Here is a 26,136-nt window from a genome sequence, read left to right on the forward strand (position 1 = left end):
GAAATTTGCATAGAAATAGAAAATGCTAGAGCCTTTACCACAAATGAAATTGCAAAGATGCAACATGTTAAATTCAATCCAAGGAGCACCAAATGTTAAATTGGAGCAAAGGTAGGATTCTAATTTCCAGCTCCCCAACCAGCAGAGCCCAAGAATGTCAGGTGTAGAAATTAGCTGAGAGAAACTCTAAGAACATTTTACACTGTAGTTTTAAGACAATGCAGACATTTCTGCAGAATTGTTTAGATTTTAGAAGGGCACCATAAGGCATCAGGGTCTCTTTTCAAAGTCACTCCCAAATACTCTGGATTCTCAGTTGGCAACGACACATCTTTACAACTTAATAACCTTGCTCAGATCTCCAGCCTCTGCACACAAGGCAACGAAATCCCACTTTCAGTCTGGTCCTGCTTAATGCAAGTTTGCAGGACTGGACATTAAATCCAGGCATGGCCTAGGTGGCTCAGAAGTGACCATTCCCTTGGCACGTCCACACGTGTTTCCCCGTCTCCTCGGCATGAACTGTCTCTCAATCGCTTCTCCTTCGCGCCCCACCCCCGTGACAAGGCTCCAATCCCGGCCAGATGCACAGGTCCATCTCTGGAAGCTCTACCACCGCTCAGCTCCAGCTCCCCCTGCTGGGGGCCAAAGGGACAGTTTGTTGCAAAGAGTTGCGGGAACAGTTTTTATTTACAAATTCATTTTTGTGCACTTTTACTTTTAAAACCTGGGACTTTTATAAGCACTCTCCAAATTCTTTCCTGAAGAGGAGAATACGCAGCGGTGGAAAAGGACATCCTATTTCTACAGGAAGAAAAAGGATGTACATATAATTGTGTGCATCGAGTAATTTGTAATCAAAAGGTGAAGTAAATGCCCCAGAACCTTGCATTTTTATCGACGCTGCCCTGTTCCTGCAGGAAGCAAACCTCAGAGAAGTCACTGGTTTTGCTCTCAGTGGATCAGACGTCCCAATGTTTGTATACCTGAATCTTTTAAGAAAAGCACCAGGTAAAACGGTCACACTTTTTGAAGTAAAATAGTGACTAACTGAAGTGCACACACCTCCACACCCTTTAACCACCTGCTCAAGGTCAACTCACGGGCAGTTCCCTTAAAGGAGGTTATTTCTATTTTGGTATTATTACCACAATAACTAAAGTTTTTAAGCAGGAAAAAAAGTCTAATTACAAATAAGTGAATGGCAGCCCAAATGAAGCCCTTTTACTATGATTTCCAATTTTCTGGTCAATCCACACTGCAGTGATACAAGGAAAACCACCATTTTGGTTCCCAAGTTTTATTGAAGAAGTTATACAAAATATTTCAGATAAAGGAGTTTTAATCCTCATCTTCCTCCTCTTCCTCATCTTGGTTTATCTGGAAGTAACGCAATTCGTAACTCTCTTTGCTGTTAGCAACTACGCGCAACCAATCACGTAGATTATTCTTCTTCAAATATTTTTTGGTGAGATATTTCAAATACCTGCAGAGAGAGAACACTTGAGAACTCACCACAGGGCTCCGGCATCTCCAACAGTCACTTGTATAAAACCTGTGCATTCAAACCATCACCATTCAGGGTGTTCTCCCAGCATCCAAAAAGGGCAAAGGTAAGGCCGATATACCCAGCCAAGGTTCTAAAACAAGCGTCAGCCACATTTCATCTACACTGGCAATAAAAACGAGGACAGACAAGGAGAGGTCACAGTTGTCGGTTAAACACAGCAAAACGCCTATGAAGTGGTTCTTAGTGACCACTGGAGAAAGATACCATGGTAGTAATGACACAGTTAAGTACCCGATCTTAGTACCTTTTACGGAGAAATCACTGGGTTTCTAATGAGCTGCAAGTACTTCCAGCATCTCACCTCACGGATTCTAACCTCCTTCTGAGGTTGTTCGGATGACGGGGATTGTTTGTCACACACACTCACTCCCGCCAGGAGATGCTCACCACCCAACTCCTGGGAAACAGGACGCCACCCTGCCACTGCCCTTGCTCCGCCTCTGCAAGTGACGGCACTCAGTCCTTTCAACCTGTCAGCCTGACTGCTGGCGTGGCCTGGGGGACAGCTAAGCAGTCACCACAGCAAACTGCTTAAAAAAAAACTGGCTATTTTTATAAAGGCAGCAACTGGCTTCTGTGCTCAACATCCCAAATACCCAAAGCCTGCAACCGTGTTTCTTCTCTCACTTGTTTACTTAGGAGGCCCTCGGGCATCTTCCCAAACCCAAAAGGAGAAGAGGGAACAGAACACCAAACTAAGTCCCGGCTGGGCAAATTAACCTTTCCAAGCCCCACTCTCCCCCTCCATGAAATGAGACTCCTGATACTTACCATCTCTTCAGGCTGTCACAAGGACTACGTGAGACACACAGGCAGACCGGCAAGGACCCAGATAGGAACGAACCAACAAACTCACCACCTCCAGGAAATGAGTACCGCTCAACAGCGTTACTTACGCCAACAAAGCAATCTTCACAAAGATGTGAAGATCTCAGTTCAATCCTATCCACTTTCCCCTACGTAAAAACAAATCAATTTGGTCGTTCCATCTAAAAAGTATTCTTTTCTGCCATTTACTGTTTCTACCATATTGTATTCAGGTGAGGTGCTTAATTTGCAAGTCCAGGTGGCTTAAAATTTTTCATAATTTTTAAATTAAACCGCCTGGGTGGCTGAGTTAGTAAGTGTCCGACTCTTGATTTCGGCTCAGGTGATGACCTCCACTGTGAAGGCAGAGCCCGCTTGGGACTCTCCTCCTTCTGCCCCTCCCCCCCTCGTGCATGTGTGCACACGCTCTCTCTCTCAATATAAATAAAAATTTTTTAAACATTTTTCTTTTTCCGGGGCGCCTGGGTGGCGCAGTCGGTTAAGCGTCCGACTTCAGCCAGGTCACGATCTCGCGGTCCCTGAGTTCGAGCCCCGCGTCGGGCTCTGGGCTGATGGCTCAGAGCCTGGAGCCTGCTTCTGATTCTGTGTCTCCCTCTCTCTCTGCCCCTCCCCCGTTCATGCTCTGTCTCTCTCTGTCCCAAAAATAAATAAACATTGAAAAAAAAAATTTAAAAAAAAAAAAAATTTTCTTTTTCCTTTTCTTATAATAGGATGTTGGAAAACTAGGTAAAAAGCTACAGAAGTGCGGAAACAAGAAAAAGTCCTAGATTAGGAATACCTAGAACACTTCAAGAAAACTATTACCATCCAGAAAGGAAAGCGATGAAGACAGGGCCCCTGTCCTCCTGCACTGGGGATGAACAATCTGTGCAAATGGAAAAGGTGTCAGGAGCCATTCTCACAGCCAGCCTGGTAAACGTTGGGGACAGGTCACAGATCACAGCATCACCCCCAGGAGCTCTGCAAAAGCCCAGTGTGTTGCAGGCTTTGTACGGCCTGGAGGCCCTATGGTTGCACCCATCTCTCGTGTTATCAAATCTCCTTCTGGGGGTGCCCGGGTGGCTCGGTCGGTTAAGCGTCCAACTTTGGCTCGGGTCCTAGTCTCACGGTTTGTGAGTTCGAGCCCCACATCAGGCTCTGTGCTGACAGCTCAGAGCCTGGAGCCTGCTTCCGATTCTGTGTCTCCCTGTCTCTCTGCTCTTCCCCTGCTTGTGCTCTTTCTCAAAAATAAATAAACATTAAAAAAAAAAAAAAAAAAAAAAAAAACTCCTTCTGCACAAATAACTGAACCAGGCACAGTAGGAAGTCACCTCTTGACTGATAATAATTAAAGCTAAAAGCAAAAGCTGAATTATACCAAATTTGTCCTAACACACCTTCAAATTTCCCATTACTTGATTCAGTCTGACTGAAAGCTCCTAAGAACATGGCAGGCTCTGGGCTAGGAGCTAGGTATAAACCGGTTCAATTCCTTACAACCACCATACAATACTGCAGGACAAGCGAACTGGGGTCTCCGACTTAGAAAAATGGGCCCACAATGGCTTCAGTCTAAACTGAGATCTCGGAGTCCTCAGCCAACGATACTGGCACTTACAGGGAACTAAAAGTAGAATTAAAAATGGAAGCACACTGATCGTGAACACCGAAGAAGGTAGAGAACTGTCCTATCGCTGTGCTGTGCACCTGAGCCCAGTACAACACTGCGTGTCAACTATACCTCAATAAAATAAAAACGAAAGCTCTCCACTGATCTACAGGGAAAGGAGGCAATATTCTCATTCTCAGTACTGTCTAAGCAAGTCTGAGCATCTTTATTGCTTGAAATACGTGAGCCCGTGAAAAACAAAATTTTTAAAACTACCAAAAATCGAATGCTTTCAACCCCCACAGGAACATTCATTCAGTGCCTCCTTGCACTGGATCCTGTTCCAGGAATTAAGGGATGCAAGCAAAAAACAAATGGGGGGGGAGGGGGGGTGTGGGGGCGGGACTCAGAGATGGGAGGCTGGCAGGTAGCACTTTTCTGTCCCATACCTTTTGGAAAAAGGCACCTCAGAAGTGACCGTAATCTTGCTCTTGCTCCGTTCGATGGTTACAACCCCTCCACCGAGATTCCCGGCTTTTCCATTCACTTTAATCCTCTCTTGAAGAAACTGCTCCTGTGGAAATCGTCAGATCGATCAATAAGTGAAGCGACAGCTTTGCCCACTTGTTTTATGCTCTTAATACTGAATGAAGACTTGTTTCTCCTATGTTCAGTCTTCAAAAAAAAAAAAAAAAAATTACAGCACGTATTTAGCTATTAATATGAGGTCTGAAATCTAAGAATGGAAATTAGAAGACAGCACTACTCAACTTTATTTACACGTGGAACATGAAAACATCCCCGCATGAACACACGTGACTGCTTCCACACAAGGTCAAACAAATGTGCCTCTACACAAAAGGCTTGACTGATGAATCAAAAGTAAAGAATAGACAGGAAACCTAGGGCCAAACTGTTACAAAGTACAGACAATTCTGAATCTAAGGAGTATAAAACACCGCTCTCAGTACCATGAGAGGAAATAAGTCAGTCTTCAACCTAGCAGTAGGAGCAAAACATAACACAGACCAAAACAACTCTACATCAGCTCAGGGGCCGTTTGCATGGCACAGCAGAAGGGCAACAGCCCAGGAGCCCAGAAATGGCACTCTTGGCAAAACCCCTTGGAAGCCTGGGACCCACCTCCATGGGGTGAATTCAGGGGTCTTGGTCAAAAAGGAGGACTCCGGGGGTGCCTGGCTGGCTCAGTCAGTGGAGTGTGCAACTCTTGGTTGTGGGGTCAAGACCCACATTGGGCTTAGAGCCTACCTCTTTAAAAAAAAAAAAAAGGGACAACTCTGGTTCTCTTGCTGTTACAAATGATATGAAATCCCTCCAGCCCCAAATCCCTACAATCCTCTATTTAAAAACTCCAAGGTGGGGGGGGTGCCTGGACAGCTCAGTCAGTTGAGTGTCTGACCCTTGATGTCAGTTTGGGTCATGATCTCATGTTTCATGGGTTAGAGACCCACATCGGGCACTGCTCTGATGGCGTGGAGCCTGCTTGGGATTGTCTCCTCCTGTCTCTGCCCAGCATGCACACATGCACTCTCTCAAAAATAAATTTTAAAATACATACATACATACTCCAATACACTGTACATTAACTGAGGACAGAATAGAGTGACTAAGTCAGAAATCTTGATTTCTGCATCTTAGACTCAAGTTTGTTTTTTTATCCTAAGAAGGTTCTAGAAGGAAAAACAATTACACACAAGTGAGTGTAAAGGCAGGGAGAGGGAAGCGATGCCAGGGAAGGGCCAACACAGACACAAGCTGGAAGAGGCCACAAAGGTTAGGAGGGAAAGGTGGCCACAGAGAAGAGAAAAGTGTTACACAGAGACTGAGGAGCCAATTAAGGGACTTCCCGCAGCAACAGAGACACAAAAGGCATCACATCACATAAGGCAGGGACACGCAAGAAGTTACGGGCATTCACTGTTGTTAGTGGCCATAGGCTGAACCTCTAGATTTTTTCACCTGATAATTATTCTTGTAACATTATCTTTTGGCAAAGAGAAGAGCAAATGGGAATTTAAGAGCCTCTGCACAAGAAGTCTGAATTCTGGGACGCCCGGGTGGCTCAGTGGCTTAAGCGTCTGACTTTGGCTCAGGTCATGATCTCTCAGGTTGTGAGTTGGAGCCCCGAGTCGGGCTCTGTGCTGACAGCGTAGAACCTGCTGTGGATCCTGTCTCCCCCCCACACGCACACCCTCTCTGCCCCTCCCCTGCTCGCAGGTACGTTTTCTCTCTCTCTCAAAAATAAGTAAACATTCTAAATAAATAAATAAATAGATAGATAGATAGATAAATAAATAAGTCTGAATTCCCCAGATAGATAGATAGATAGATAGACAGATAAATAAATAAATAAGTCTGAATTCCCCAGACACGGCTACTGAACAGGTAAAGAGTAAACTGCCAAGTTGCACAGTCAAAATATGGCAATGAGGTTAATTTTTCTAGGGCCAAATATGTGGGGTAAAATATCAATACAAAGCGGGATATGGAGAAAAAACAAGCTCCAATTACAAATCAGCAAACAGGATATTTTAATGTAAATACTGAAGCCCTGATATCTGATAAAAAAGAAAGCCCAAAGAAGCTGCCATCTGTCCAATACCCATAGCCCAGCAGTCAGGCCGGGTGGAGACAGCCCCTTACTCTGTGCGGATCAGCGCCCAGTGCTTATGCTTCAACACACCAAGGTGCCAAGCGGGTACCGGATCCAGTGGAGTTGGCCGTTTCCTGAGAACTCGGAAGTAAATAAAACCACTTTGGAAACAAAAGGAAAGAGGCAAAAGAAACTGAGGCAGTTCCCTAGCATTGATGTTTACTCCTCACCACCGATACACACCAAAGAAAGCGAGACTTAAATACAAGTAACTAGACCAACTTCCGGGCTGTGTGGAGCCAGAACCAGAGATGCCCACGAGCAGGAGAACAGAAACGTGCTCCAGCAGGTTTTCTCGGCAACATCTCAGAAGGTCCCTCCCTGTCCTGAGTGGCAGCAAGGGTGTCACTTACGAAATTGGCAGCATCCATGATTCCGTCTTCTACAGGGTGGGTGCAGTCCAGAGTAAACTTCAGAACTTGCTTCTTTTTTTTGCCCCCCTTCGCCACAAGCTTTTTCTAAGGTGCGCAAACGACACACAGATGAAGGCACAACCGGTATGCCCCTCCCCCCAACCACCAACCACCAAAAACATAACCGAACCGAAAATGCCTGAGATGGAAAAGCCCACACAAATCCAAAATCCGCGAAGCTGTGCTCGCTTGCTTGCGGGGTCGCAAGAGACCTGCCCTGAGGGGTGATACCCAGAAGGCTGCTCTTTAGGGGCCGGGAGTCATGCCCTTTTGAGGGGGAAATTCTAGCACTCTGACTTACTTGCCCTTTCCAGCCTCCCCCCGTCTCTCTGGGCATGAAAAGTCTGTTACCTTATGAACCACAATAAAAGGAACATTTTCTTTTATTTACCATAAAACTTTAGAAGTACAGTTTCAAGAAACAGTGCATACTTTATTCCAGGACTAGGGCAAGCATACAAAGTATGCCTTGCATATCTAAGACAAATTGAATCCGAAATGAGTACTTGTCCTAACTCTCCAGATTAGGGTCCTGATCCGTTTAACTGCTCACCTACCTTCTTGAAAACCACAGTGGGAACTGCACGTCCCAGCAGCGCATCCACCCCAGCAGGGACAAGAAAAAGACTCAAACTTTCGTTCTAATTACAACACTACTGTCGATTTCTAGGTTTTGATTTAAATCATCAGTCTGAGCACATCCTGCAAGGATCCAGTCCCTTTACTCTCACAAAGCTCAGTCTTCTCCCTCTGCAAACTCCAACATCACTAAGAAAAGCACCTGTACGACCTTACCTAACTACTTGCAGTTCCACTCTAAAAGTTTTACAGACTCTAAAAAGACTTTTCCAAGAACACACCTGGTCCCCCTTCACGTTTAAAAAAATTTCATCTACCATTTGACTGGCTCAACTTGTCCAACATTTTAGCTACTCCAAAAATCACGGATTTCTCTTTAAGACATCTCTTCCTGGTAACCTAAAGGGATGCTTTAACATCTAGCCCCGGACATACACAATCAGCAAGTAAAAGACCTGCCCACAATGGGATCCACACCTCCCATCAAGGTTTTAAATCAAAGGCATACAAATGCAGAGAGGTATTAAAAGCCTGCCCCGGCAGAAAAGAGTAGGTAAGCCGAAAATGTTAACGGGGTCCCAACAAAATGGAGGCAGGAAAACGACTTGCTCGAGCTAACATGTGAGGAGGGCGAGCTGCAGGCCGAGTGACACGAGGGCGCCACACGGCCGGTCCCAGCCCGGCCGGGGCTGAATGGAGGTGGGCCCTGCCCTCGACCGAAAAAAGTCTCTACAGGTGCGCCCTGAGGAACTGCTTCCTCCATGAACACTACGAGGGTCCTCAAACCCAGGCCCCTCTCTGAAAGCAAGCCGGCCAGACACCTTCCGTGGACATTCCCACTCGTCTCCAAGTCCCGGGTGTAGGTTACCCGGATATGCGACTCCCGAGAGTGGCAGGTCCCCTTCCTCTTCCCCGCCCTCCGCCCAGGTAACCAGGCCCAGACCCTGGCTGCCTCACGCCAGCCGGGCTTCCCAGGGCCCTGGCCGGCCCAGGCTGTAGCCTGGGCGCCCCAGCTCCCGGCTGGCCGCAGACAGGGGCCCGAGCCCGAGCCGCGGGCTCCGCAAACTCCGGGGCTCCTCTCGCGCCCCAGGCCGCGGCCTCCTCCGCCCACAACGTGCTGGGCCCGGGGCGGCCCTGGCCCGCTCCCGCCGGCCTGCCAGCCCAGCCTCGGCCGGGCTCTGCAGAGCTCCGTCCCGCGCGAGCCGGGCAAGAGCCGGGCCAGCGAAGCCCACGTGCTTGCCCCAGAGCTGAGGCCTCGCGCGGAGCCATACTAACCACGGGCGCCATGGCGGCAGCGGAGGCAGAAAGGGAGGTGGGCGCTCTACGCAGACGCAAAGAGCTCGCAGCGCGCAGAGCACGCAGGACTCAGGCCGTACCAATCGCTCGGCCACGCCCCTCGGCCGCCACGATTTCGCCCTGTTTTGTACGATCGGGGAGCGATTGCTTTTCCCTGAATGCAAAGCCCGTCCTATCGCAGGCCTTGGGCGGGGAGGGGGGGGGCGTGCTGAGGAAGGAGGCCCTGTGGCCTGTCCCACTGCAAATGATCGGAGGGGGGAGCTAGACTGGATGAGCCCAAAGAGAAATCGAGGGTTCGCTCTACTTTTGAAAGTTTTGTAAAGAGAAAAGAAATAAGGAAATTCACTAACCCATAAATCACCAGCTAGTGGTATGGGAGTAGAACCCACCAACTTGGGGAGTTGAGGCCTTTCTGGTCCTGGGGTCCTAATGCCCAAGAGCACTTTGGCTTCTTCCTATTTGAAGTGCCCAGCCTTGAAGCTGGTGCCCAGGGGCTGTGTCTCCCAGGGCTAGCCCTCCGTGCTGCAGTCAGGTACACTCTCCAGTTTGACCCCTTCGCCATCTCAAATACAAGCCGCCCACCCTCCGATCGTCACCACCTAGCTTTCCAGCGCGTGCCTTCTAGTTTCCCAGTTCCAAAAATTCTTGTGCCAACACTTCTCAAACTGGCACGTAGACAGGAATCACCTGGGGATCTCCTCAAAATGCAGATTCCAATTCAGTGGGTCTCACTGGTTTGAGATTGTGCATTTCCCACAAACTCCCAGAAGATGCTGCTGCCGGTGGTGGTCTATGCACCCCAAGCTGAGTAGCAGGGATCTGCAACCCCCGAACTAAGATCCATTGACAGGACTGCTTTCCACCCACCCTCACCCCCCTCTTGTCCTCACCAGTTACATCCTAGGGTCCTTCGTTGTAATCACCCAGCTGCACACACCCTCCTCTCCCTTCCACCTGGCTGCAGTGGCCTCCCCTGGCAGAAATCCCATCCTGGCTTACAAGGGCTGGAGGAAACCCAGTGCACTGCCTGGTGACTGGTCTAGGTTTAAACTCAGGCCCGTTGTGCCAGTTAAGCACGTACCAAACCCACCCTTTTATTCTTTTTTTTTTTTTTTTTTTTTTAATGTTCATTTCCTTTTGAGAGAGAATGTGCAAGTGGGGGAAGGGCAGAGAGAGAGAGGGAGACAGAGAAAGACAATCTCTTCACACCAATTTTCTTGGAAGAGTTGCCTCTCTGTGGACTGTCCTCCCATTGTCCGTTAAACCCACTCTGGTCAGGCTTTTGGCCCCCAGCTATCAGGACAGCTCTCATCAAGGTCACTGGTGATGTCCCCCTGCTAGGGACTGGGGTCAGGTTTCTGTCCTCCTCTTCTTGATTCCTTAGCAGCATCTGACACTGTGGGTCACTCCCTCCTCCTTGCCGACGTTTCTTGGGGGGTGGGCAGGACTTAGGGTCTCCTGGTTCTCCTCCCACTTCACTGGCCACTCCTTCTCCATCTCCTTACTGCTCCCTCCTCTTCCCTGGATTGAAGGGCTGCGGGACACAGAGCTCCCTTCATCTTTATCTGCACTTGACCTTTGGTGTGACCCAAGATCATGCCTTTGAATACAACTCCCCAAGTCTCTGTGTGCAGCTTCCACCCCTCCCTGGACTCCTGACTCACAACCAGTGACCTCCTTGATATCTCTAGTCTAGAGTGTGGAGTGGACCACCCTCACCCCCATGACCCCACTCCTCCTCCCCCTCCCCCTCCCCCCCAAACCCGTAACCCTTACACCCACCTCCGTCCTCAGCCCCACCTCACCCCTGAGTTCCTGAGTCTCCACACACATTGGTCTACTTTTCTTTGCTTGACATTTATTCCAACTTCTGAGACCTTATACTCGCTGCTCCCTCCACTTTGAACTCTTTCTGGCTTTTCTTGTGTCTGATCGCTTCTCATCCTGCAAGGTCTCGGGCTCAGTGCCTGTCTCTGCCCAGGATTACCTAGTGTACCCTCAGCTCCACCCCTCCCAGCTGCCCTCCTTCACATCATCCTGATAATTTTCTTTGGAGCACTTAGCACTGTCATTATTGTCTGTCATTATTGTACTTGTCCATGTTTATACTTGGCTAACCGTGGCTACTGTGGTCCCTCCCATGTGTATGACCTATGGCAGCTGCTTACTAACAGATGAAGACACGAATCAATGGATGAAATAAGCCCAAGTATCAGGAAGGGGCTTCCATTTCCTACAGCCCCTCCAGAAGGAAACTCCTGCATAATTCGCTTATGAAGTATCCTGTAGTTCTGTATATCAGTTCTATCACTTACTAGGGTAACGTTTTCCACCTTCTAAGGCTGTTGTCTGGATGAGTTCATACAAGTAAAAGAACTTTGAATAGTACCTTGTCCACAACATTAGCTATTGTTATTACAGTTCTTGTGGCTTAGAGCACAAATGGAACCAGGGGTAGAGAGGGGTAGAACAGGTCGTTTAGGGGCACCTGTGTGACTCAGTCAGCTGAGTGTCCGATTCTTGATTTTGGTCATGATCTCTTGGTTTCTTGGATGACTGTGCCCAGAGCCTGCTTGGAATTCTCCCTTTCTCTCTCTGCCCATCTCCTGCTCAAGCTCTCTCTGTCTCTAAATAAATAAACAGATAAATAACTTAAAAGAGAGAGAGAGAGAGAGAGAGAGAGAGAACAGGTAGTTTATACCTAGAATTCTCTTCCTTTCTCCCATTGTCAAACTCCTATTCATCCTTCAAAACCCAGCTTTAAATATTATCTTCTAGCTTTAAAATATTACATCCTAACTGATAAGATTTTATCCAGCACCTTCTGTGGGTCAGTCTCTGGGCTTGACTCTGATTTCAGGAGGGGCAGAGACAGAGGCTGCCTTCCCAGAGCTCAGGATAACATGTGCAGAGAAGGTAGAAAATGACCCAAGCATGGCAGGCACTCTGGAGAAAATAACACTGGGATAAGCAAGGACCGGCCTGGCCATGAACAGCAGAGGGAGCTCTGCCGGAAAGGCTCAGAAACTCCTCTCCCTCCCCAACCCACCCCTTCTTTGAGGAACTCGGCTGGTGATGGGGTTTGAGGCCTTCATTACTTAGAAGCCTAGTAGGCTCATTTCAGTTCATTAAACTCTCGCGCATCACCGAGGGGCAGCCCCTGTTTCACCCAAGCAGAGAGGCTCTGAGAGGTCAGTCTCTTGGCCGAGAGACTCCAACCAGCCAGAGGCGAGCCTGGGATTCCAGGCCCTCCCACGCTCTGTCTGCGGAGGGGCGGCCGCTGCTCTCTGGCGCCCCCAATTGGCCGTGGAGGAACTGGGGACCCGCACACCCACTCGTGTCCCAGCCCCCGTCGTCCGGGAGAGAGCCGGCCTAGCCAGAGCGCCTCGGCACCCCTGCGGAGCCCACAGTCGGGGTCCTCCGGCCTAGCCCTGCGCGGCGCTCCTGCGGTTCCGGGCTCCGGGCTCGGGTACCGGGCGGGAGCCAGTCAGAGCCTCGGGCCCTCGCGCCGCGCGGTCCTTTCCAGCCCCCGCGTTCCCGCCTCTGCCCTCGGGGCGAGACGCGGAGTGACCGTGGCCGTGGCGGGAGCCCTCGTCGCGGCGCAGCGGCCGGCCTGGGAAGGGTGCACGGGAGCATCGTGCCCGAGCAGTGCTGCGGTCCAGCGCGGAAGGGGTGTCGCCTGCAGGTCACCCAGAGGACACCGGGAGGGGAATTCCTGGGGTGGGAGTGAGGCGAGGTGGGCGACGTGGAGGCAGGGGAGGGTAGACGTTGGGTAGGACGCATTGCTCGGTCCTGCGGCCTGACCTTCCGGGGCCACCAAAGGGGTGCGGGAGAGGCGGGGAGCGCGCCCAGGGCGCGACCCCTCCGCACGCCTGCTGCCGGTTCTCCCCGCCCCGGGCGCTCCAGACCCCAGCCCGGGCCTAGGTGGTCCCCGCCCCACGACCGCTGGACGCCCCGTCGGGGCGGGGCGGGGCGGGGTAGACGGGAGGGAGCCGCGCGCGGGCAGAGGGGACGCGCGGGCTCCGCGGCCGGCTCCCCGCACCGTGCACGCGCCGCCACCTTCCTGAGCTTTTCCAGAAGATGTCGGGAGCCATCTTCGTGCCCCTGGAGGGCCTGGGGGCCCCGGACGCCGCGAGCGGCCACCCGCTGGTGTGCCCGCTGTGCCACGCACAGTTCGAGCGCCCGTGCCTGCTGGACTGCTTCCACGACTTTTGTGCCGGCTGCCTGCGGGGCCGCGCCACCGACGGCCGCCTCGCCTGCCCGCTGTGCCAGTGAGTGCCCCAAAGCCCAGTGGTCGGCCCCCACCCCCCCGGGAGACTGGCCCCGTCTAGATGCGGGGCTAGGTGCAGGGAGGGCAGGGCTCTGACTCCCGGCAGAGGCCGCTGGGAGAGGCTGCCCCCAGCCCGCACCTCTCAGCCCCAGAATGCGGGCTCCCGCCCATTGTACAGAGCAGGTTAACCGAGGCCCGGAGTAACTGGCAGAAGCCCTCCCCTAGAAAGCCAGGAGGCAAGAGGAAGGCTGTGCAGGATCTCAGCACAGCAATCTAACACTGACAGTAATTCACTTGGGGGATCCCTTGAGTATTAGATCAACAGAAGCAGGTTATGTTGGCTCAAGTTACAAGGGCTAGCCCTAAGTTTGTGCAATGCGATGAGAAAGGGTAGAGGGGAGGTGTCCACCTCTGAAACCCCAGGTCACCAACCCCATGGGCCCCCAGGATTCGCCCAGGATGGGGCAGAGTGGGGGACAGGGTCAGAATGAGCACTGGGTGAGATATTTATAGCAGACGCCAGCTCCTATTTTTAGTTCCAGCCTGAAATGTGGGGGGTGGGAAAGGAGATAAGGAGCCATGGGGAAGGGGCATCTGGATCTTGGCTGCAGCTTCTCCACAGACACCAGACGGTGGTGAAGGGCCCCAGCGGGCTCCCTCCTGTGGATCGGCTGCTGCAGTTCCTGGTGGACAGCTCAGGGGATGGCATGGAGGTGGTGCAGTGTGCCAACTGTGACCTGGAGTGCGGCAAGCAGGCAGGGAGGCCTGGGGGGGGGGGGAGGGGGAGTGCCTGGGGGTGGGGAGGGGGAGTGCCCCACATGTCCTTAGAGGATTATTCCCTCCATGGATTTTCCAAAACCTAAGTCACCCTGGATCCCAAATGTGGGCCCCGTTTTACAGGGGGGAAGACTGAGGTCCAGGACAAGTGACCTGAGGCACTAGCCAGATAGTGGCAGAGGTTAACATCATTCCATTGGGGGAGGGCTTACCAGTCCCCAAACTTGGGGTGGAGTTGGGATGGCCCTTGAGGGCTCCTACCTGGGGAGCTGACCAAGCTACCTGTACCCAAGGGGAAGTGAGGACAATGTGCTGTTGGAGAGGGGTGTTCCTGCCCCCCTCCCCCAGTCTAAGAAAGAGGAGCAGAGGCCAGGCTTCAGGCTGGGCTGTGAACGTGAATAGCACGAGGGACTCTGGCCTGTGAAGGTTGGATAAGGTATTCCAAGCCCCAGGAGGACAGCCCTGTGGGGCCAAAAGCTCGGGATGTGCTGGGCAAGTGAGAGCCGACAGTTCAGGAGGTTAGGGGTTGGAGGTAGGGACAGCATGGAAGGAAATGGCCTTGAATGCCAAAGTAAGGAGTTGGGTCTGTGCTTACACAGCCATTGTTGGGGTCAAAGCCACAGCGGCAGTGGGAGACCTGGCCTCTCGGCCCTAGGTGTTGCGTAGGGAAGGGAACCAATGGGCCCTCCTTCCCTCTCCCAGCCAAGTTGTGACACAGATGGCTAGGGTGGGCACCGTTACTTGGCCACTGTTGAGGGTGCCAAGGAGGGCTTGAGAAGCCTTCAAACACGAAATTTTGTTGTAGGTAAAATGTTTCTGCTCCCCCCACCCCTCATCTGTAAACTGGGTATATTCAAGCGTCATGATTACCTGGAAGGGCTGCATTTAGCCGCGTGCCTGCCCCAGGCTCAGACTGAGGCACTCTCTGACACGTGAGTGCCCAGGGACTCAGGCTTCTCGGCCCGTGGGCAGGCTGAGGCTGCGCTGGGTCCTCTGTCCTTAGGACGCAGAGACCACGTACTTCTGCAACACGTGTGGGCAGCCGCTGTGCGCACGCTGCCGCGATGAGACGCACCGGGCACGCATGTTCGCGCGCCACGACATCGTGGCCCTGGGCCAGCGCAGCCGCGACGTGCTCCAGAAGTGCAGTGAGTGCGGCGTGTCGGGTGGGGGCCGGGGCCGGGCCGGGCGGGCCTGCCCGGAGCCCTCACCTCCGTTCCCGCCGCCCCCGCCGCCCCCGCCGCAGCGCTGCACGCCGAGCCCTACATCATGTTCTCCACCGACAAGAAGTCGCTGCTGTGCATCCGCTGCTTCCGGGACATGCAGGGGTGGGTAGGGGGGGAGCGGGAGGCAAGGGGGTGCCGGAGGGCAGCCGGGAGCGGGGCTGACGCGCGGGGTCCCCGCAGGGAGAGCCGGGCGCACTGCGTGGACCTCGAGTCAGCCTACGTGCAGGGCTGCGAGCGGCTGGAGCAGGCGGTGCTGGTGAGCGCGGGGTGCCCAGCGCGCCGGGGCAGGGGAGGTGCGCGCCTGCCGGGCTGAGGCCGCCCTGTTCCCAGGCCGTGAAGGCCCTGCAGACGGCCACACGGGAGGCCATCGCGCAGCTGCAGGCGATGGTGGAGGAGGTGCGGCGCAGCGCGGCGGAGGAGGAGGCCGCCATTCATGCCCTCTTCGGCAGCATGCAGGTGAGGGGTAGTGGGGACCCGACAGCCACAGGCTGAGCATCCTCATCAGCCACGACCCGGTACCCACAACACCCCACCTCCCGCCCGCGTGGAGTTTCGGTGTAGCAGGGCAGCCGCGCATGGAGTTACTTAATCACGTGGCCAGGAGAGTTCCAGCCCCAGGCTGGTGCCAGAGGTGCGGGGTGGTGAGGGAACACTCCCCGCCCCCACCAACCCCGGGGAGCTGCTGACATTTAAGGTGAGGGCACCAGGACTCCCAGGCAGTAGGGGGCAGGCAGGAAGAGCCAGGAGGTTGGAGGGACAGCAGCGGAACCAGGTGTGTGGCTGAGCCCCAGGCGTGGGGGAGTGCTGGGCCGGGAGGTGGTGGGATGACCGTGCCCAGTCAGAAGCAGGCCATCCCTCCCAGGACAAACTGGCGGAGAGGAAAGCGCTCTTGCTGCAGGCGGTGCAGAGGTGAGTGGTGGCGGGGTCTCCACTCCCTGTCCCTTGGCCTCCATACACCTATCTCCCTGCCTGGACCTAGGCAGACCCTGCCCCACCCTGGGGAGCAAGACATCTGGGTGAGGAGAGCCGGGTGGCTCAGGGCGCCGGGGAAGGATGCACAGAGCTGGTGGGGAGATAGAACCTCCCCGTTCTGAGCCCCCCCCCCCCAGGTGGGGGTGGGTGGCACTCCCCTAGGAGTTGAGGCTGCCTGCCCCTCCCCCAGCCAATACGAAGAGAAGGACAAGGCCTTCAAGGAGCAGCTCTCCCACCTGGCCACTCTCTTGCCCACCCTGCAGGTAAGGGGAGCTGGGGGTACAGGGCTGGGCACTCACCCCCCCCACCCCCACCCCGCCATTTACAGAGCAGTGTCCCTCCCGCAGGTTCACCTGGTCAACTGTTCATCCTTCCTCAGCCTGGCCAATAAGGCTGAGTTCCTGGACCTGGGCTATGTGAGTCCCCCTGGCTCCTGAGGGGTCTCCCTCTCCCCATCAGAAGCCCACCCTGCACACCCAAGACTCCCACCTCGGGGCCTGGCAGCCTGCCACCCGGGGTCTGGACCAGGGCTCTCTGCGGCTGACCTCCTCCTCCTCTGCACCATCATCTGCAAACCATTCAGGGGCCAGCTGAGTCCCTTTTAAAAGGACGGCGAAGCCTGGAGGGGAGCGGGAGCCTCCACTCCGCCCACAGTGTGGGGTGTCTACTGAAGTCCGGCTCCCCCCAACTTGCCTGTGGATTTGGGGGCTGGGGTGGCGTGGGGGTTCTGGGACAGTCCCAGGGAAGGGACTCCCAACACGTACCGGGTGAGTGCCAAAGTCAGCCTTGCCCTCGCGGCGCGGGGCCTCACTGTCCTGCCCCGCCAGCCCCCCTCCCCCGCTCCCGGGGGCCTGAGCGCCCTCCTCCCGCTGCAGGAGCTGTTGGAGAGGCTGCAGGGCATCGTCACGCGGCCGCAGCGCCTCCGGCCAGCGCAGAATAGCAAGGTGCGGGGCGGCGCGGGCTTGGGGGGGCCGGGGCGGGGCCGGAGGGGGCGAGGAAGCCGCCTCACCAGCCGGTCCCGCCGCCCAGATCGCCAGCGACTACCGCGCCGAGTTCGCGCGCTGCCTGGAGCCGCTGCTGCTGCTGGGGCCGCGCCGGGCGCCGGGGGTCGGGGCCGCCCCCAACACGTGAGCAGCTGGGGGCGCGCCCTCCCTGCCGCCGGGGCGGGGTGTGGGGGCGACACGAGGTACCGGGTCGCGGTAGGGACAGGCTGCCTGCCGCCCTCCCCAGACGGAGGGACCGGAAGCCCCGGGCAGACCTGGCAGAGCAGAGCCTGGTTAGGGAAGGACAGAGAGGACCCGGGACTGTCCCCAATTGCCGCTCATTTCCTCCGCCACTCGGCCCCCGGCGCCTAGGGACTGAAGGGGAGGGGCAGCTTGGGGTAAGGCATGACTTCCCGGCCTTAGTCTGGAGAGCCAGACACCCAGGAGGACTTAGGAGAAATGCCTGAGCTGGATGTATGTGCCAGGGACCCCGGGAACCCGGTCAGGGGAGACTGGGCGTCAGGTGAAATGCCCAGAGTCCCGCGGGTGAGTGAACAAAGTTTATTATGCACCAGCCCTGACACATCTGGATGGACCTTTTCCTGTACATTGACATTACCCTGGATTTTTTAAAACACCATGCTGATGTCCTCGGTCTTGGGTGCGCCTTGCGCAGACTTTTTCAAAGTTCCTAAGTGGTTCTGGTGTGCAGTCCCGGGGAGAGGCTGAGAGCCTGGAGAAGGGGAGACCCTCCCAACCCCCCACATCTGCATCCACACTGGCTCTCTCCCCCTCAGGCTAGCAGCGAGCTCAGGCCCCAACGTGCTGATGGGGCCCAGCTGCCCTTCCCCAGCGGGAAAGATGCTGGGGTCACTAATCCAAAAGCCCACGCTGCACCGGTCCATCAGCACCAAGGTGCTGCTGGCCGAGGGTGAGGATACACCCTTTGTGGAGCACTGCCGCCACTATGAGGACTCCTACCGGGTGAGTGGAGCCAGGGACCTGCAGGCTGGGAATGTCCCCACCCCTGCCTGCCCAAAGTGCAGTGGCCAAATCCAGTCCTGACCACCTGGCCTGGAGGCTGCGCCTCTGCTGAGGCACGCTCACTAGGTGTCTGTGCACAGCGCCTGCAGGCAGAGATGCAGAACTTGAAGGACCAGGTACAGGAACTGCACCGGGACCTCACCAAACACCACTCGCTCATCAAGGCGGAGATCATGGGAGACATCCTGCACAAGTCCGCACAGGTGGACGCGCAGATCGCCTTGGAGTACGCCTCCCTGGAGGGGATGAGAGCGGTCTTCCAGGAGGTAGACCCTCCCCGGGCGCCGAGCCCCTTGCAGCCCCACCTGTCGGGCATACAGGGGAAGGAGAGAGGAGGAGGAGCTTGGCCTGGTCCATCATGAGGCCCTCGTGTGGCAGGCTCTGGAATGAGGCTCTTTGCTGCCTGGAACCCCGTGACCTAGCTGGGGGTGCCCTGTGGACCTGAGTAGCTAGAGGACAGAAATGCCACCAGTGGAAATTCCAGCTGATGACCATATGCAACGTCCAACTCCCTTTCTCTTTCAGATTTGGGAGGAATCCTACCAGCGGGTAGCTAACGAGCAGCAGATCTACGAAGGTCCCAGGCAACTGCTGCTGGGTGCACCCCCATCCTGGAGCTAACCCACGTGTTAGCAGGGGCAGGAAGTCAGTTACCCACTAACCAGATACAGACTCCCAGGCTCCTCCCCTTAGCCCTTGACTTTCCCTCACGATTGCTAATGCCCCAAAATGATGCATGTGAGGTCAGGATTCAGTACACAGAATACCTCCACAAGTCTCACGATGCTCTTTAATTAAAGAGGCAATCGATGACGTAGTTGGGGTAGATACGTAGAAGGTGTGAGCCTGACAAGAAGAACCTGAAGCCAACAAGACCCAACGCTCTGGCATTGGCCCCCACAGCCCAGCTCCGTGACCTTCTCCAGCTGAAGCAGGAGAATGCCTACCTGACCAGCATCACCAAGCAGATCACGCCCTACGTCCGCTCCATTGCCAAGGTGAAGGAGCGACTGGAGCCCAGGTGAGAGCAGGGGTTGTTCACAGGGGAGCCAAGACACTTCTGAATGTGTGTGGACAAGGTGCCATACGTGCAGAAGAGCTCCTTTTAGGAAGTCAGTGGGCCAGGTCACGAGGGTTTACTCAGGGCATCTGGGCAGACCAGGTGCTGGACATCTCTCAAAGACACAGAATGAGTTGGCTGCTCGGAGTTTCTGCTTCGAGGCACAACATTGCCCACCTCTAGCCCTCAGGAATAGGCCAAAGCAGAAGACACTTCTTAGAGTGAAATGAGGGCCCTCAACAGATCCAGGCAGCAGGACACGGAGGAGAGGGCAGAACTGCCTCACTACACGGTTAAGCCAAGTCTAGGCTCTCAGCACCATACTTGGGCATCAAAAGGTGTTACAGTGGCAGAGGGATGTTGGTGGCAGGTTCTCAATGTGCTTGTCTCTTGCATCACCTGGTTCCAGGGTGGGCTGGTGGCCCTGTAGGTCTGACCAAGGTCAGCCTGAAGTCTTTCTCCACCACCCTCTGGGGGACTCCCGTTGCCTTGCCCCTGCACCCTTCCGTGACTCTTTGGAAAAGGGTGCGCAGGAGGTACATATTTTGGACAGCACAAGTCTGAAATGTCTATATTCTGCCTTTGCACTTGACTGATGGTTTTGCTGGGTATCGAATTCTAGCCTGGAGGGGTGCCTGCGGTGCTCAGTTGGTTGAGCATCTGACTCAATTTTGGCTCACGTCATGATTCCAGGGTTGTGGGACTGAGCCCCTCACCAAGCTCCTGGCTGAGTGTGGAGGCTGCTGGAGGTTCTCTTCTCTCTTCTCTCTCTTCCTCTCTCTCTCTCTCTCTCTCTCTCTCTCTCTCTCTCTCTCTCTCTCTCTCTCTCCCTCTGCCCCTCTTCCCTGCCCGTGCTTGCCGTCTCCCTCTCTCAAACAAACAAATAAGTCATGAAATTCTAGACTGGAAATGATGGTCCTTTGAAGGCATCACTGTATTTCCTTGCTTCCGAGATTGTCTTTGAGAAGTTCGAAGGCATTCTGACTCCTATCTTTGTGATGAGATCTACTTATTCTCTTTCGAAGCTTCTGGAATTTTCTCTGGTCCCAGCATTCTGAAACTTCACACTGGTGAGGGTCTATTTCCATCCATTAGGAAGGACCTTTCAGTCTGTAAGTTCATGTGCTTCAGGTGTTTTGTTTTGTTTTGTTCATTTTGAGAGAGAGAGAGAGAGAGAGAGAGAGCAAGCCGGGGAGGGGCAGAGACGGAGAGAGAATCCCAATGACGCTCAGCTCCTTGTGCAGAGCCCAATGTGGCGTTTGAATTCAGGAACTGTGAGATCATGGCCAACCTAACCAACCAAGCCACCCGGGTGCCCCCATGTCCTTCAGTTTTGACATGTCTTCTTGAATTAGTTGATTTCTTCACTTCTTCTCTTCCTGGAATCCCTATTACTGGCTTTCCTGGGCTGATGTACCTCCTCGGTACTTTCTTGTTTGTCTTTCTGCTGCACTTTCTGAGAGATTTCTTTTCTTCCCACCCTTCTGTTGAGTTCATTTTTGAAGAAAATTCCCAAGAGTTCTTTTTAAAATTTCATTGTTTTGGGGTGCTTGGGTGGCTCAGTCGGTTAAGCGTCTGACTTCAGCTCAGGTCGCAATTTCACGGCCTGTGGGTTTGAGCCCCACATCGGGCTCTGTGCTGACAGTTTAGAGCCTGGAGGCTGCTTTGGATTCTGTGTCTCCTTCTCTCTCTGCCCCTCCCCTGCTCGTGCTCTGTCTCTCAAAAATAAATAAAAATGTGTAAAATTTGTTTTCCATTTCCAAGAGCCCTTGTTTTGTACCATGGTCTTCCCCTCCCCCCCCCCCCCAACACACAGCATTCTGTTGTTTTATGGACAGTCTCTTACCCCTCCAAGGCTGACAGGTGTTTGTTGTTTCTTTCTCCCTTAAGTCTCTTTCCTCCAAGTTCTTGTTTAGGTTTCTGTCTTCCGTTTTATTTTATTTTTATTATTTTTGGATTATTTTATTATTTTTTTTTTAATGTTTATTCTTGAGAGAGAGAGAGAGAGAGACAGAGAGTGAGTGGGGGAGGGGCAGAGTGAGAGAGGGACACAGAATCCAAAGCAGGCTCTAGGCTCTGAGCACACAGCCCGACTCGGGGCTCGAACTCACAAGCCGTGAGATCATGACCTCAGACGCTTAACCGAGTCACCCAGGCGCCCCTCTCTCTGTCTTCCATTTTAAGGACTTTTCTCAGGCCATCCTTGATCGTGTGCTCATATTAGGGGTGGGGGGCAGAGGGGGCAGGCCAGAAACTCAGAGCACATGGGTGGCACTTCACCGCAGGGGGGTGGGGGGACCAGGGTGGGCAGTGCTTTTTTCCTGTCGTTCCCCAGTCTCCCTCCTGGCGGCCGCTGTGTGGAGCCTTTGCAGGCAGCCCTGGTTTTCGTTTCCCACCCGTGTTGTAACCTGGTACTTTCGCAGAGACCAACCCTTCAGGGGGCTGGGGTGGGGGAGGGGAGACCGCTCAGCCGTGGGGAGCTTGAGGCGGCCCCCTCCTTATTTCTGTCCCGTCCTCCCTGGTAGAGGCGATTCCGTGGTGTGAAGGCAGTAGGGCCGGGCGTGTCCCATGTCCGTTCCGAGCTCGGGTTTCTCCCGGCTGCTGAGGTTACCACTGACCCTCCAGCTTCCAAAACTGTGGTGTTACCCTTTTCTCTCCTCAACCTGGAGAGGCTCCTTCCCCTGTTGTTTTGGCCCCTTTCCTGGAGATTTCGTGAGTTTGAGGAAGAAGGAAAACTAGTGTGCGGTGACCGTGTTCCTCCAGAACTGCCAAGCCACCTCTCCGGTGACTATTCTGACATGGGCACGGAGAGGTGAAACGCAGCCTGGCCTCTGCACAATTGCGCTGAAATCCCTGTCTACCCGGGACCAGTTGCCGCGTCGGCTCCGAAGCTGCCATTCCGAGTCGCTTGCTCCGCAGACGGCGTGATTCCGTTTATGAGACGTTTATGAAACGTCAAAACCAGACAGAACCACCTCTGGCATTAGCAGTCGGGATGGTGGTCATCCCCGGGTGGGGGTGGGGGGCTCTGGAAGGAGGAGACGTTCCGGGTGCCACTGCCCCCCTTGTGCAGGCCACGTGCCTGTCCCGAGCCTCGTTCTTAGAGTTTGCACGTTGCACGTTTGCACGTTGCACGTTTCCTTCTGTGTGCTGCTTCGGCGAGGAACTAGCTTCAAGGACGTGCTCCTGCCCGCCTGTCTCTGGGGACGTGGCGCCAGCGGTGGGTTTTGGCAAAGGGAAAGGAGGAGCTCAGGCTGGAGCCCAGCTCCTGGAGGCTTGGGGGGGGCGGGGGAGGCTGGCTGCCTCTGTCCTTCTTCGTGGCACCGTTTTCCAGCATCCGGCGTTGCTGCCTCTGCTTCCTCCTCTCCCAGTGCCCGCAACCCGCCCCCGCCACCCCTGTCCCCACTGAGCCCGCTCCTGTGGCCTGTTGTCCTCCGCGGCCTCTGGCTGCAGCCCTTGGCCTCTCCCGGCGCTCAAGAGCAGGCCGCTGTCTTCACCAGGCTCCTGTCTTGCTTCTGAGGCAGCCACACCTGTTTGCCTCCTGCCCTTCGGGCTGTCCCTTTACAGACCGGCCGCTCTGCCACCTCTGCTCAGTGCCCAAGTGTCAGCTTTCCGCAGGGCTCAGTCCTCGAGCCTCTCCCCATCCCACACCCTATGCTTAAGGGGCTCCATCTGGCCCCCCCACTTTAAAACTCCAATGTGCCACTGACCACCCCCGAGCCCTCCCCAGTATGGGCCCCCCTGGGCTCCAGACCCCTCTCCAGCTGCCTCCTCCTGGGGCGGGGTATGTCCCCACTTGGACAGGTCACGGGGGCCTCAGATCGCACAATGGCAGAACCCCATTTCCTCCCCCAAATGTGCCACTGTTTGTACCCCTCAGGAGTGGCATCACATCCCCCAGGTGCCCAAGTGAGAAGGCCAGGGGGCCTTCTGATTCCTTTCCTTCCTTCGCCCCATTTCCTACATACCCTGAATCCTGCTGACGTAACTGTCTCTGCCCACTGTCCCCACGGCAGCCCCAGGCCACGCCACCATCACTGACCCTCTCTGGCCCTTCTAGGGTGTTCCACAGCCAGTGGCCTTCTTAGAGCCTAGAGTTCCCATCACTCCGGGGCCCAACAGCCCTTTCGGGACCCTCCCTGTCCACCTCTGACCACGGCAGCCCCTGGCCACACCCCAGTCATAATGGCCTTTCGGTTCCCCAGAGAAGCCAGACCGGATCCCCCTTCCCAGATTGTCCCAGGGATCCTGGGACACGCAGGTGTCCGTTCCTGCCATTCCCCACCACCTGGCCCCGCGGTGCCTTCTTCCCAACCACAGCGCAGCTGCTGTCCCCGGGAGCAGCTCTGGCCCTCAGTAAACAGCTGAGACCCAAGCCCTAGGCAGGCCCGAGTGCCTCATTCAGCTTGGTCTTGTCCGAAGAGGGGGCTGAAGGACAGTGACTGGCTCTGCTGCCTTCGAGCCTCCCGGGAACGGTCTCTCCCACACAGGCTTCAGGTGCCCGCGGGGGAACAGCTGGACCACCTACAGAACACACACGAGGAGGACGTCAGTGCTGAGACCCAGGCCAGGTAAGGCGAGTCTTTCCAGCCGATTCGATCGCAGAGACAGGTCCCGGGTTTTCTTTCCCATTTGGTCCAGGCTTGCCGCTGACCAGCTCTAGAGCCTTGGCTGGGTCTGTTTGTAAAACACGGGTCAGAGGGGTTCTGAACCCGGATGGCGGCTTCACAGAGGAGACGTGACCCGCACTCCAGAATTGCAGATGGCCACGGCTGCTGCCTGCACCACTCATGCCACCGAGGGCTGCTGGCTCATAGGCATTTACACCAAGTGAGTCAGATTCACTTGAATGAGGAAAAGTAACTGAGGGTTCTCTCCTCCAAGTGGGAGCATCACTAGTCACTGGAACCACGGGGTTTGCCAAAATCCTTGCCAGAGAAAGAGAAGAATGTGTGGTAACAGATCCGTCACTGTCACGGGCTGATCTTGTAGTACTTTGCTCTCAGTTAAGCCTGCTGCGCACGGGGCAGAGACCAGGGCTGCAGGAGACCAGAGCTGAGAGAGCTTGGAGGGCACAGAGCACCTGCCACGGTCTACAGTGGCTGGTGACAGAGCAGAAACTAGTCTCACCCTCCTGGGCACCACGCTCGGCTCAGATGCGTCAGAGGACTGTCCATTCAAAGCTGTTGTCGCAAGCCACAGACATAGCCTGAGCTGCTGCTGTTTTGGCAACTAAAAACCATTAGAGACGAGAGGAGAATCCTTTAGGAGAGAAGGTTCTGGTTCACCCACTGGTGTCGTCCAGAAAGGCTTCCCATCCCAGGAGCCATGCTGGTGCTGGCACACAGTGAAATGGGGGGTGCCAGGCAGCACTCATGCCAAGTGTCCCTTTAGGAATGACCCGGTGAGTGTCGCAGAGAAGAGAGAGAAGACGTCAGAACCCAGAGGAACAGCCGGACTCCAAACAGCCTCAAAGAAGAGCCTCCACTGAAAAACAAAGACCCTCACAGACCCAAACCGAAAAACGGGGGCGAGGGCCCAACACAGAGAGAGCGCCCGACTGAGCAAACGGGACTGGTCCGGAGGGGTGGGCATTTCACAGCACGCAGGTCAAGACTGGGATATTTAAGAAAGGTTATTCCCACCAGGTATGTCATAAGGGGTAATCACCAATCAGCGGAGAAACCCAGACACTCCGACCGGTCCTAATCTCAGATTCTTTGGCTTAAGTTTCACTCTTCCCTGTGTTTGCACTGCATGAAGTCTCAGTCCTCCTCATGGGGACTGGGGGCGACGCCCCAGTCCGCCTGGAAAGAGTGAACACGTGAACGTGCCGTGCGAGCCCCTCGCTGGCCTGGCACCTCCTTCGCGGGAGCGCCAGGCCCTGCCCCCGTCAGGGGCCGTGCTCAGACAGCCCTGCCGTGCCTGCCTCCCAAGAATTCAGGGTGTCCTGAGCCACGGCCCCGCTGGGAAGTTCCAGCTGGTAATCTCAGCACTGACTCAGCAAAAGGGAAAACTGTCACTCCCGTTTTCTCTTGTCAAGGAAGGACTGAGCTGCCAGGGCAAAGGAGAGGTGGCCGGTGGCACGGGCTGCAGGAGAGGGTCAGTATAACTTCCCCACAACTTTCTGCTGCTTCTCCAGACAACGGTCACTCTCGTGTTCACCTTCTACTGGTATTACTAAAGGACGACTCAGAATCCTTTCTCCAGAAATTCCCACTCCTACATGGTGTCCTTTCTATCAAGCGTAATTTCATAAACGCTTTAAAGAGGAAAATTAACCCAGATGACCTAAAATTTTAAGTTTTGGAGTTTAAATGTCCACACAGTCACATTTGAAGGAAATATCCAGCTCGATGTGGTGGTTCAAACAGCAAACGGATGGGGCGCCTGGCTGGCTTGGTCGGTTAAGTGTCCAACTTTGGTTTGGCTCAGGTCATGATCTTGCAGTTCATGAGCTCAAGTCCTGCGTTGGGCCGTGCATTCGGTGGTATGGAGCATGCCTGGGGTTCTCTCTTTCCCTTTCTCTCTGCCCCTTCCCCACCTGCACTCTCCCTCTCTCTCTCAAAATAGATAAATAAACTTAAAAAAAACAACAAAAAACAACAACAACAACAAAAAAAAAACAACCACCAAAAAACGAACAGCAAATGGCTTCCATGTGCCAGGTAGGGCAGCACATCAATCCGTGAAAATGTCACGTCAACATCCACCGTTCTGCCCCTGCGTTCAGAGCACTGATTTCCTCGTTCCAAAGCCTAAACCCATGGGAGCCTAAAAAAGGCAGGAGGAACTCGTCACAACAAACTGGCTACAGATTAGAATTGAAGACTGAATTGAAGGGGCAAAACACATC

General features: G+C 54.6%; 2 protein-coding genes across 4 annotated transcripts; one reads left to right on the plus strand and one right to left on the minus strand.

Annotated features, from left to right (window-relative positions):
- Positions 1 to 1,284: 1,284 nt before the first annotated feature.
- RPL22 (ribosomal protein L22) lies at positions 1,285 to 9,065 on the minus strand. The gene is made up of 4 exons (XM_011284453.4): positions 8,928 to 9,065; positions 7,014 to 7,118; positions 4,436 to 4,560; positions 1,285 to 1,486 (listed from the first exon to the last, which is right to left on the minus strand). Exons 1-4 carry the CDS (start codon positions 8,937 to 8,939, stop codon positions 1,342 to 1,344), a joined length of 387 nt encoding a protein of 128 aa, XP_011282755.1. The 5' UTR covers positions 8,940 to 9,065; the 3' UTR covers positions 1,285 to 1,341.
- Positions 9,066 to 12,070: 3,005 nt separating this feature from the next.
- RNF207 (ring finger protein 207) lies at positions 12,071 to 24,976 on the plus strand. 3 transcript variants are annotated; one of them, XM_011284475.4, is made up of 17 exons: positions 12,114 to 13,219; positions 13,841 to 13,973; positions 14,999 to 15,143; positions 15,242 to 15,323; positions 15,402 to 15,477; positions 15,552 to 15,677; positions 16,084 to 16,130; positions 16,384 to 16,456; positions 16,541 to 16,609; positions 17,069 to 17,137; positions 17,223 to 17,320; positions 17,974 to 18,160; positions 18,301 to 18,486; positions 18,746 to 18,797; positions 19,124 to 19,241; positions 23,771 to 23,851; positions 24,675 to 24,976. In XM_011284475.4, the coding sequence occupies exons 1-17, from the start codon at positions 13,029 to 13,031 to the stop codon at positions 24,769 to 24,771; spliced, it is 1,830 nt and encodes a 609-aa protein (XP_011282777.3). In that variant the 5' UTR covers positions 12,114 to 13,028; the 3' UTR covers positions 24,772 to 24,976. The 3 variants fall into 3 exon arrangements, 1 of the variants encoding a protein (XP_011282777.3); XR_006583870.1 differs by lacking the exon at positions 24,675 to 24,976 and having other exon boundaries at positions 12,071 to 13,219; positions 18,746 to 18,804; XR_002744286.2 differs by lacking the exons at positions 18,746 to 18,797; positions 24,675 to 24,976 and having other exon boundaries at positions 12,072 to 13,219.
- The last annotated feature ends 1,160 nt before the right edge of the window (positions 24,977 to 26,136 follow it).

The sequence above is a fragment of the Felis catus genome, chromosome C1 (assembly GCF_018350175.1).
Source record: "Felis catus isolate Fca126 chromosome C1, F.catus_Fca126_mat1.0, whole genome shotgun sequence".
Taxonomy (NCBI): Eukaryota; Metazoa; Chordata; class Mammalia; order Carnivora; family Felidae; genus Felis; species Felis catus.

Excerpts from the sequence above, each read along its gene's own strand:
- RNF207 (XM_011284475.4), top strand. The coding sequence starts at position 13,029 with ATGTCGGGAGCCATCTTCGTGCCCCTGGAGGGCCTGGGGGCCCCGGAC. Across the intron at positions 17,321-17,973 it reads GTCGGGGCCGCCCCCAACAC|GCTAGCAGCGAGCTCAGGCC; the intron begins GTGAGCAGCTGG and ends TCTCCCCCTCAG. Across the intron at positions 18,487-18,745 it reads TGAGAGCGGTCTTCCAGGAG|ATTTGGGAGGAATCCTACCA; the intron begins GTAGACCCTCCC and ends TTTCTCTTTCAG.
- RPL22 (XM_011284453.4), bottom strand. Across the intron at positions 4,561-7,013 it reads TCATGGATGCTGCCAATTTC|GAGCAGTTTCTTCAAGAGAG; the intron begins GTAAGTGACACC and ends CGATTTCCACAG. Across the intron at positions 1,487-4,435 it reads GAGGTGCCTTTTTCCAAAAG|GTATTTGAAATATCTCACCA; the intron begins GTATGGGACAGA and ends CTCTCTCTGCAG.